At 39.4% G+C, this 12,268-nt stretch overlaps 1 protein-coding gene across 1 annotated transcript in view; it reads right to left on the bottom strand.

The window, feature by feature from the left end:
* MED12L (mediator complex subunit 12L) overlaps positions 1-12,268 on the bottom strand; it is a 764,678-nt gene that overhangs the window by 95,548 nt on the left and 656,862 nt on the right. The window contains exons 40-41 of the mRNA XM_029616044.1: positions 11,903-11,992; positions 9,681-9,901 (exon numbers count right to left, since the gene is read on the bottom strand). Of these exons, the coding sequence (XP_029471904.1) occupies positions 9,681-9,901; positions 11,903-11,992 (311 nt within the window). The remainder of the gene's footprint in view (positions 1-9,680; positions 9,902-11,902; positions 11,993-12,268) is intronic.

Here is a 12,268-nt window from a genome sequence, read left to right as displayed (position 1 = left end):
ACGCTCCTGCATAGCATTTGGGATCGCAGAGTGTTATGGTCTCCAAGCAAAAAAATATCGACTTTCGACACTTCTCCTATCATAAGGACGGCGCACTTGATGCAGGGGAGTGCGGCGACGGTGTGGGGGAAAGCGAAGATGGCGCTGGCTCTACAGGCCTTGAGGATGACCTTTAACCCAGAATCAGAACTTCCCACTTGTGCTGAATTCCACGAATGGTTCAGCAGCTTGAGAAAAGACATCAAAACCTATATGCAAGAAATACTAGACCACATGGAAGAAATTTGAGAAGAAATTGCAACATTGGGACACTAGGTTAACGATTTAGATACTCATCTTGATTTTCAAGTTGAAATCTCCAAAAGTGTTAAGGATACTTGTTCTGAGCTCCAGGAAGACAATTTGTTTATAAAAGAAAAACTGGCAGATTTAGAAAACTGTGCAAGAAGGGGTAATCTCCGCTTTCAAGGTTTCTGGGAGTCCCCTGAAAAGGCTGACTGCACTGCTCTGATTACTTGTTTCTGTAAGTACTTTCACTTCCTCTCAAGTAGATACATGGACAGGTATACCCAATATCAAGTTGGATAGAGCACACAGAGTTTTGTGAGCCCCAAATGTAAATTGCAATAGAGATATTGGGGTCTGTTTCCATAACTTTGCGATCAAAGAAATGGTGGCTCTTGCTGCTAAAAAGCAAAACACTTGGCAATGGGAAGGACAGAAAATTTCAATCTTTGCAGATCTCTCACAAGCCATGCTTCAAAACCAGCAAAGATTAATAATTGACACAGAACTCAGCCTTAAGCATCACATATCACTGAAAGTTAGAGAAGGCTACACCAAACTCATGGTCCTCAGGAAGCTAAAACCCTTGCTAACCCAAGCACACTTTCAAACAGTGTTACAGGCACTTATTTTCGCTAGCACAGATTACTGTAACACATTATTTTTAGGATTACCGTACTCAACAATAAGACCGCTACAAATCTTACACAACTCTGCTGCCAGAGTACTTACAGGCAAAAGCAAAAGAGAACACATCACCCAAACACTTGCCGAATTACATTGGCTGCCAATAGAGCAAAGAATTCAATTAAAACACTCTGCACAATTCACAAACTAATCAACAAAGAAAAAGCTGATTGGTTAAACACGGCGCTACGCTTACATGTCCCTCAAAGAAATCTTAGGTCAGCCAATAGAGCCCTTCTAACCATCCTCTCGGTCAAAACAGCGAGACTGACCCAAGTTAGAAAGTGCTAGCCTTAGCTGGACCAACACTGTTGAATACAATGCCACTCGAAACAAGATTACAAGTGATTTAAAAGTATTCAGAAAAAGTTTAAAAACATGGCTTTTCAAAAAAGCATTTCACAGCAAGAATGGAGAATAAGAAAGATAAAGAAACATCAATGCACAGCATAAAGTCACCTAGACATGAAAGTGCCTTTTTATTATTTTTGTCGAATTTCACCGCTAATATTAGAGAAAGTATAAAACACAATACTTGTGTGATTACCTTATCATTCATATAAATGGACTAGATCCATGTCACTTATCATATACATTATTTTATGAAAACTTGTAACCGAAACCTTATGGGCACTCATGTTAGAATAGTATACACAAACAAATATTTGTGCCTCCCTGTAAACAGTTGTCATGGTACATAACTAAACGACAGTATGGAAAAAATTTTTAAATAAATAAATCACAGCATTTTTGAGAAACGACAACATTAGATACAGATTGATGCATACATTTGGACTCTCTTTTTCTCTAGATGGGGGTCATGCATAAAATTCGATCTCCGGATGACGCCATCCCTATTCTGACCTCAGAGATTTGTCGGTTCTTCAGCGTCTACTAAGTCAACTAAGCCTTCCATCTCCTACTTGGCAACATGTTGGAAAATGAAACAGAAGGCTTCGACGCTATTCCGGGGGCTCCATGCCTAACAAGGACACGACGACTCTATCCTTTTTGTTCACTCGGAGCAATGCTTTTTTTTTTTTTTTAAAGTCTCTGTAGTTCATCTGTTGAAGTTTTCAAAGCAGGTAGCTTTGCCTCTATAATACATAGGGCTTCTAGTCTCAATACCTATTACATTGTTCATTTAATATTTAGGTGTTCCTTTTGTTTTTACATTTGATGAATGGTGATTGGGATCCACGCCACTGACGATGGTAACTCGTCAACCGATGAAAGTGGTAAAGGTCTGCATGGAGGTTCTAGCAGACCAGTTTAGTTATTTGGGGGGAATTGTTTTGTTAGGTTGGGATGCTGCCCTCCATTTATATTCTAAGCTGTATTTTCTTTTTTTTAAACCTGGATACTGTATCATTATGTGGACCGGTATGAACAATTGTTTTTCTGGCCTAGTTTTATGTGTTGTATTAAAGTATCTAGACTTTCTATGTGCTCTCTGCAATATGTTCTCTTTTTGGGGAGTTTCTGCCCTGGCAATATATTATTGTTATTTCTATTTTGTACTGGTTTCTTAGGTAAATATCATCCTTTCGTATAACTTCAATTAATGCTAAAGGTCTCCCCCCTATAAAAGAAGCCTCTTGTTTCGAGAGCTGGATCTTTCTCAGACAGACTTTTGTCCAAGAAATACATCTAACACGAAGACACGAATATTTACTTTGCTCCCCTGGATTTTCACAATTATTTTTTATTCCCTGTTGCAAAACTGTGAAATACATTGAGGTCTGAATATTGTTCTCTAAGAATTTTATTTGTGAATGTATTCTTAGTATTGAAGATCCTCTGAGTAGATATTTACTCTTACAAATTGTAGTGAATGGTATGCCTTACACTCTGGTTAACATATATGCCCCTAATAGAAACCAAGGCATGTTCTTCCAGAAGCTACAACAAATCTTGCTTACATTTTGTTCAGGTATCTTAATACTGAGTGGCGATTTTAATGTGGCTATATCTCCCATTTTAGACACATCAAAGGGTATCTCTTCACTAGCCAAATTCCATATTGAAAACTTGAGAGCTCTTATGGAGGATTTTCACCTGGTGGATATTTGGAGGTCCTGCTTTCCTACCTCTCGCTCATACACATACTACTAAGCTCCCAACTTTATCCCACTGCGCACACTTATATAATCACCTTCCCTAAGATACAGCTGCAAACCCGATTTGACTATTCCAACCTCTTATTCTGTATTTGAAAGCTATTAGTGGATATCTAACAGGACTTGAATAAAGGAATACTAGAAGGGAAAGATGACACCTTATATGTACATTTGCCACATAAGCATGCAAATATCAAGTATGTTTAGGATACCAAAGATTTGTCAGCAAATTGTAAAAGTCTATTTTTGGCAGGCACATATGAATTAGTTACTAGCATTCTAGGAACAGAAGTTATATTGATTATGTTAGTCTAATTTTGTGGCTTCCCTTACAAAGAAAAACATTCTTCCCATTGTGCACAATGCATTATAAAAACAAAATCACAATCTTCCTGATAATTCTAGGCTATAAGCCCTTTTTTTTAATTATTATTATTCTATCTAATGTTGCCTTCTGCTTGAACTGGGTGATTTTGTATTGCTCACGAGACAATTGACCAATCTTGTTATGATATACGAAGGTTTGATAAACTACAGAGGACAAACCTCTGAATGGCACAAAAAGTTATTTCAGCATGATTGCTCTCAATGGGCCCTCTCAGACAGTCATTAAAAGCCAGGGCTTCCTGAACCTGCCTGGGGCACCCCACAGCCAGTCAGGTTTTCATGAGATAAACTAGTACATAGCGGGTACATAGCGGGTTATTTCCCATTCACTGTGGATATCTTGAAAATGCATCTGGCTGAGGGGTTCTCAGGATAGGTTTAGGAAGCCCTGCATTAAACAATGGAAACCCATTCTTGACTGGACTTGGGTTAATGTCCTGTATCAAAGTATGAAGTTAATTGGCATTCACTCACAAAACATTGAGGCTATTTTGCAGCACAGAGTCTGCTGATATTTAAAAGGACCTGAGGGGTCTCAAAAACTTATGAACAGCATAGTATCATAGTAGATGATGGCGGAAAACGACTAAGTAGCCAATCGGGTCTGTCCATAACTTTGGATAATTCTTGCACTGGTCAAATAAAAGATATCAGAACCTGCAAAGAATGCAGGTCTTTTGCAGAAACTTATGTAGCTTATGTTTCAAGCATAAAAAAATATTGCACATGCTATACACCCAATTCAAAACTTTGGAAAATGTGTAACGTAGGCGGTCACGTGTGCTTTTCTTTAAGTACAATAGAGGGAACATAAGAACATAAGAAAATGCCATACTGGGTCAGACCAAGGGTCCATCAAGCCCAGCATCCTGTTTCCAACAGTGGCCAATCCAGGCCATAAGAACCTGGCAAGTACCCAAAAACTAAGTCTATTCCATGTAACCATTGCTAATGGCAGTGGCTATTCTCTAAGTGAACTTAATAGCAAGTAATGGACTTCTCCTCCAAGAACTTATCCAATCCTTTTTTAAACACAGCTATACTAACTGCACGAACCACATTCTCTGGCAACAAATTCCAGAGTTTAATTGTGCGTTGAGTAAAAAAGAACTTTCTCCGATTAGTTTTAAATGTGCCCCATGCTAACTTCAGGGAGTGCCCCCTAGTCTTTCTACTATCCGAAAGAGTAAATAACCGATTCACATCTACCCGTTCTAGACCTCTCATGATTTTAAACACCTCTATCATATCCCCCCTCAGTCGTCTCTTCTCCAAGCTGAAAAGTCGTAACCTCTTTAGTCTTTCCTCATAGGGGAGTTGTTCCATTCCCCTTATCATTTTGGTAGCCCTTCTCTGTACCTTCTCCATCGCAATTATATCTTTTTTGAGATGCGGCGACCAGAATTGTACACAGTATTCAAGGTGCGGTCTCACCATGGAGCGATACAGAGGCATTATGACATTTTCCGTTTTATTCATCATTCCTTTTCTAATAATTCCCAACATTCTGTTTGCTTTTTTGACTGCCGCAGCACACTGCACCGACGATTTCAATGTGTTATCCACTATGACACCTAGATCTCTTTCTTGGGTTGTAGCACCTAATATGGAACCCAACATTGTGTAATTATAGCATGGGTTATTTTTCCCTATATGCATCACCTTGCACTTATCCACATTAAATTTCATCTGCCATTTGGATGCCCAATTTTCCAGTCTCACAAGGTCTTCCTGCAATTTATCACAATCTGCTTGTGATTTAACTACTCTGAACAATTTTGTGTCATCTGCAAATTTGATTATCTCACTCGTCGTATTTCTTTCCAGATCATTTATAAATATATTGAACAGTAAGGGTCCCAATACAGATCCCTGAGGCACTCCACTGTCCACTCCCTTCCACTGAGAAAATTGCCCATTCAATCCTACTCTCTGTTTCCTGTCTTTTAGCCAGTTTGCAATCCACGAAAGGACATCGCCACCTATCCCATGACTTTTTACTTTTCCTAGAAGCCTCTCATGAGGAACTTTGTCAAACGCCTTCTGAAAATCCAAGTATACTATATCTACCGGTTCACCTTTATCCACATGTTTATTAACTCCTTCAAAAAAGTGAAGCAGATTTGTGAGGCAAGACTTGCCCTGGGTAAAGCCATGCTGACTTTGTTCCATTAAACCATGTCTTTCTATATATTCTGTGATTTTGATGTTTAGAACACTTTCCACTATTTTTCCTGGCACTGAAGTCAGGCTAACCGGTCTGTAGTTTCCCGGATCGCCCCTGGAGCCCTTTTTAAATATTGGGGTTACATTTGCTATCCTCCAGTCTTCAGGTACAATGGATGATTTTAATGATAAGTTACAAATTTTTACTAATAGGTCTGAAATTTCATTTTTTAGTTCCTTCAGAACTCTGGGGTGTATACCATCTGGTCCAGGTGATTTACTACTTTTCAGTTTGTCAATCAGGCCTACCACATCTTCTAGGTTCACCGTGATTTGATTCAGTCTATCTGAATCATTACCCATGAAAACCTTCTCCATTACGGGTACCTCCCCAACATCCTCTTCAGTAAACACCGAAGCAAAGAAATCATTTAATCTTTCCGCGATGGCCTTATCTTCTCTAAGTGCCCCTTTAACCCCTCGATCATCTAACGGTCCAACTGACTCCCTCACAGGCTTTCTGCTTCGGATATATTTTAAAAAGTTTTTACTGTGAGTTTTTGCCTCTACAGCCAACTTCTTTTCAAATTCTCTCTTAGCCTGTCTTATCAATGTCTTACATTTAACTTGCCAATGTTTATGCTTTATCCTATTTTCTTCTGTTGGATCCTTCTTCCAATTTTTGAATGAAGATCTTTTGGCTAAAATAGCTTCTTTCACCTCCCCTTTTAACCATGCCGGTAATCGTTTTGCCTTCTTTCCACCTTTCTTAATGTGTGGAATACATCTGGACTGTGCTTCTAGAATGGTATTTTTTAACAATAACCACACCTCTTGGACATTTTTTACTTTTGTAGCTGCTCCTTTCAGTTTTTTTCTAACAATTTTTCTCATTTTATCAAAGTTTCCCTTTTGAAAGTTTAGCATGAGAGCCTTGGATTTGCACACTGTTCCTTTTCCAGTCAGTAAATCAAATTTGATCATATTATGATCACTATTGCCAAGCGGCCCCACCACCGTTACCTCTCTCACCAAGGGAGATGTGTGCCAGAAAAGACTACATCAACAACACTGGTTGAATCCATGACTGAGCCTAGGGGAATATCCAGAGTTCAATAAGTTGCTGTACAAACCCCCAGCAAATACATAGGACCATCACGGATTGCCAACAGGTTCAGCAGCCAGCACTTATTTATACAACATTTGGACAAAGCATCTCAACTGAGCAAACTGGATGGGCCATATTTGGTCTTTTTCTGTCGTCATTTCTTCAACTGATTTCTCACCTTTCAGAAACCAGTGAAAGCGAGTTACAATAAGGTAACCATATCAAAATTACAGTTATTATAATCACTGAAAAAAACAATATCATCACACACTAACAAAAATAACAAAAAAGATTTTGCATCTGCACCCAAGCACTCCAGTTACAGCCTTCCCAGTACTACCATTAATTTTTTTTTTTTGAAAGACAAGGAATTTGTTTCTGCCTGCAAGTCTCATAGATCATTATTCCATAAATATGGAGCAATTGCACACTAATGGGTCACTGTCAGCTTAGCCACAGTCAAGGCAGGATAGTCAATAGAGACTGCTGACACGATATGAGGCTTTTCCCCAGAACATAATTTAAAAAATGCTTGCCAGATAAGATGGAGTTGCCATATGAAAACATTTAAAAATTACTGGGAAGATCTTAAAATTCAATGTAACTCCTTCAGAACGGGTAATATAATCACTAGTCTATACCCATGTCATGTGTCTTGCCACCATATTCTAAAGTATTTGTAATCATTTCAACTGAGAAAATGGAAACCCTTCACACAGAGATAGTTTCAATAAACTGTGAGATTAGTAACAAATGAATAATAAGAGCTAAACCTTTCTGCTTTCTTCTCTACAAATAGCAGAATTGGCAAATGTGATAGAAAATAATGAAGTGCAAACTATTGATATTTGTTTCTGCAGTGAATGGGAGTCTGCGTGAACTTACAACCTTTTATGACATCTTTGGGAATGAGATCGACTCTAGTATTGATGATAAATGGACAATTCTCTCCCCATCTACTGATCTATCGGGCCTCAGATTTGGTTGAATGGTGCTTAAGCCTAGTTTGCTCCAACCACTTTGCTACTAATTTCATACATTCAGATTCCTTTCCCTTTGCTTCTGATCTCCCTCTATAAAAGCGACAATTTGTATATCATCTGCAAAGAAAAAATAGTCTACTTGTATCAGTCATAGTGCTAGAGCCAGGTACACGTTAATAAGAAGTGGTGAAAGCACAGAACCCCATGGCATTCTGCATGCCAAAAACTGAGCCATACATAGTCTTCCCCCACCCCCCAAATCAATCCATTGTGAATGGCCTTCCAGAAATGATGTAATCCAACCGAGGACAGTAGCCGAAACTCCCACCTTTCTCATTTGGTGCTGCAGCAGCTCACGATCAATGGTGTCAAAAGGGGCAAAAGTCAAGCAGAATCAAAAACGCAATTTGCTTCCCTGTCTGTCTGCATATGGATACCATTTGTGAGTTCCAAAAGAGTTGTCTTCATACTATGCCCTTTCTAGAAACCAGACTGACGTGCACGGAAATCCTAAATTTCTCTCAGCTGTGTCAAAATCTGCTGATACACCACTTTCTCAAGGCTCTTACGAAAAAAAGGAAGATTACTACCTGGACAGTAGATACCCACTAATATTGCGTCGTTTCTGGTTCTTCACAACACTGGACAAACTACTGCCTCTTTAAGGGCTGGAGGAACTATACCCTGCTAATGACTGGCATTAACTGTCATAGCAATAAGAGGAAATAACTGCAGTTCTTTTCACCTAACTAAATATGAGGGGATAGAACAAGGCCTCAGGTACTTGGCCTCATACGCTGAATAATTTTTCCACTTCCATCTCCCATCACCAACCGAAACAACTCAAAATCCCCCATATAATCTAAGTTACCCATTTTTCTTGTGCCTTTGTCCTTCTTGCTTTTGTGGTAGTGATTCTAAATCCTTCCTTTCAATGACACCCAAAGATGTCTGAATCTCCTGTGATTGTGATAAATTCCCCAATTATATGGAACAGCTCCTCTGGTCTGTTCTCAGCCTGTTGCAATTACCAGATTAACAAGACTTCTTTGCTTCCGTGATCGCATTCTTACAACTTTGTGTTTGACACCTACAGTGTTCGGAGATTGAGTCAGATTTTCTCTTTTTGCCATAATCTTTCAAAGGGGTGCAGCTGATGTTTTAACAACCATTTATGAAGCCATGGGACATTTTTAATGGTAGATACCTAACATGTTCTTCATGGGGTTAGTTTGTTACCCTCTGAGAAAGGAAAGGCAAATAGTATTCTGATATTACACAAGATATCTCCATGCTACTGCCGAAAGGAGCTACTGTTTCTTTCTGCCCTGACATAGTGCAAACTTCTCATGATACTCTTACTCCACCACTAATGATGTAAGAAAGGGGCTGGCAACTCCAGTCCCTGAGAGCTGCAAACAGACCTGTTTTCAGGTCTCCGAAATGGACTTTCATCAGATATATTTTTTAGGCAGATGGTCCAAGAGCCTGGTTAATTTGCATATTTTTGGTTATCCTGAAAAACAGACCTCTTTGTGGCTCTTGAGGAAAGGATTTGCCCACCCTTCAACCTAGGGTACAGAAACCTGTGAGACAATCAGAACAGCAAAATAAGAAAAAATATAGAGATCCATTTCAAATGTTATCCAAAGTAAGAAAAACAGAAAAAAATTGTTTATGAAACCACCTTTTAAAATTCCTTGTGTGTAACAATCTTGTTATATAATTAAGGCTCTTGGCTCAAAAGAATTCTTTTAGTTCAGCATTTTATAATATTTATTTTTGTGGCTCCAGGTTATCTACCAAGTATTGGATTTCCACTATTTTACAGTGTTAATTCTGAATACTTTCAGTTGAATGGGGTTCAAACTAAATGCCATAGGCCCCAGAACCCAAACATATAAATGCAACAGCAGGACCCTCAATTCAACGGGAAGTTCTTACCGCTGAGTGCTGGTTAAAGGCTGTAGGTAAGCAGCGGCCGGTTGCTGAATATAACCGCTTGACTGTTGCTGCATTTGTCTTAGTCTTTCCATAACGGCTGGGCTGGACTGGGCTCCTGCATATGTTCTAGGATTGTAAGTAGGGGAAAGCACTACATTACCAGCCTGTTGTTGCTGCAGAGGCATTGGAGAACTGTACATTGTGTATCCATGGGGAATAGTCTGCAAAAAAAAAAAAAGTGTCAAATGCATACTGTAGCTTGTGCTTAATGCTGACAGTATGGGCACATGAATCACCAAGCTGGACTATGTGCTGCCAAAACCAAGAACAGCTAAACATTAACAGACAAAAAAGTTAATGGAGCTTATTCCTAAGTAATAAGCCGAGGAAAACATTTGTTCTACTTTTTCAGTCTTGTTTGTTTCTTTTGGGGATCGTCCATCTTTTCTAATTTTCTGCTCCTCCGTATAATCAATCACACGTTCTTTCACAGAGCTGATGTGCAGTGCAGTGTGTTTTTGGGAAGGCAGGTTTTTGTTGCTGCTTTCTGCTCAAGTAGTTCAAGCTTCCATATAGCTAACACATAAGGACTTTAGTGTTCAGGATTTATTTTACTTTCCCTGGAAATTTATCAGTGTTTAAGAACAAACACAGGACAAATCAGTGGGGAAAAAATGACTTTTTCCAGGTTAATAGTTTTATTTTTGTTGTAATAAACACTGATAGAAAGATCCCTACTAATATATAAAGGCACAAAGGAAATGTATTATTTTAATGCAAAGCTCTCAGTGTACTTGATTTAGGTCTATGTTACACCTATTTGCACATTAGGTTTTGCTAGCCCATTGCTGAAATAGAGATAAATGTTACAAAATCTTGACACTACCTGGATGTAATAATAAATCTATGCAACCACTTGTGTACAGGGGAAGCAGGGAACATCACCAACCACAAACAAGGACTCAATTATCAGAACTACATTAACCCTCAGTCTTTTTCACCTATCCTCCTTTCAACACACACGGGCCGACGAAGCGCCCTGTTAGCCGGCATTTGGACGCACGTTTTGGACGCGCTAGCTTTACCTCTTATTCAGTAAGGGGTAATAGCGCGTCCAAAACGCGCGTCTAACCCCCCCTAACCAAATAGCGCCCGCAACATGCAAATACATGTTGATGACCCTATTAGGTATTCCCGCACGATACAGTAAGTAAAATGTGCAGCCAAGCCACACATTTTACTTTAAGAAAAAGGTAGGCGTTAATTTCTGCAGGCGCCGGGGAAGTGCACAGAAAAGCAGTAAAAACTGCTTTTCTGTGCACCCTCCGACTTAATATCATGGCGATATTAAGTTGGAGGTCCCGAAAGTTAAAAAAAAGTAAAAAAAAAAAAAAAAAAAATTTAAAATGGGCCCGCGGCTCGAAAACCGGACGCTCAATTTTGCCAGCGTCCGGTTTCCGAACCCGTGGCTGTCAGTGGGCTCGAGAACCAACGCCGGCAAAATTGAGGGTCGGCTGTCAAACCCGCTGACAGCCGCCACTCCTGTCAAAAAGGAGGCGCTAGGGATGCGCTAGGGTCCCTAGCGCCTCTTTTTACCGCTGGCCCTAATTTTAATAAATTAAAATACTGAATCGCGTGCACAGGAGAGTGGGCACTCGCCCGCTCTCCTGCGATTTTACTGTATCAGCCCGACAGTGAGGACAACTCCAAAGGGAAAGTACATGTGAACAAACTACTTGTGGACTTTTTCATTTGCTTTTCCTGTAGGTAAAAATCTCTATGGAAAACAATCCATGTGTGTTGTCTTCGGATCCTGCCCATAACATGCCCCTAAGAACGTTGCACCTAAATGCGGTTAAGTAGATGCATGGTGTGTGTGTGTGTGGGGGGGGGGGGGGTAAGGTGCAGAAAACCTATTTAACCCTGTGAATATTGTCCTCAGATTGCCAGGGTAATTTTCAAAGGAAAATGTAAAATTATATACTTTTATAGCAATTTTCAAAAGCCCATTTACCTGTTATGTGCACATAATGCAGGTAAAACCCATAGACAATCCAAAAGCATATATTGCAGCAATTTTCAAAGGCTTTGGTGTTACATTTACATTTTCCTTTGAACATCACCCTGTAACTTTATGCAGAAATGAGTTCAGGTATATTTTGTAGTATTGTCATACATCATTCATACTGCATGTCAGTACGTTCCTGGACTAGTAATAGCACCTGTGCTTGATGTATCCCTGGGTATTGCTGAAGTTGGGAGGAAGGTCGTGCTTGTTGAGCAAATAAAGAAGCCTGGTCTACTGGCTGGCCCTGAAAAAGATTGACAAAACATACTTATTTGCAACAGAATACTGATTCAGACCATAGGCGGCCTTGTTATAACCTGAAACAAAATGTAGCAGTTTCCAACTCAGAGAATGAGAATTAAATGTAATTTTGTTCAGCCTTAAACAAATTATTTACCTAATGCATATTGCAAAAGTATATAGGTAATTGTCTTTTTAAAATCAATGACCCTATCAAAGCAAACCTAGGCAATAAAACAAATGTTTAATCATTTATTCAGTTGGCATGCTGATGTGTTTA

This window comes from Rhinatrema bivittatum, chromosome 9 (genome assembly GCF_901001135.1).
Source record: "Rhinatrema bivittatum chromosome 9, aRhiBiv1.1, whole genome shotgun sequence".
Lineage (NCBI taxonomy): Eukaryota > Metazoa > Chordata > Amphibia > Gymnophiona > Rhinatrematidae > Rhinatrema > Rhinatrema bivittatum.
The sequence above is the reverse complement of the archived record's forward strand: the minus strand, read 5'-3'. Positions and strand labels throughout refer to the sequence as shown.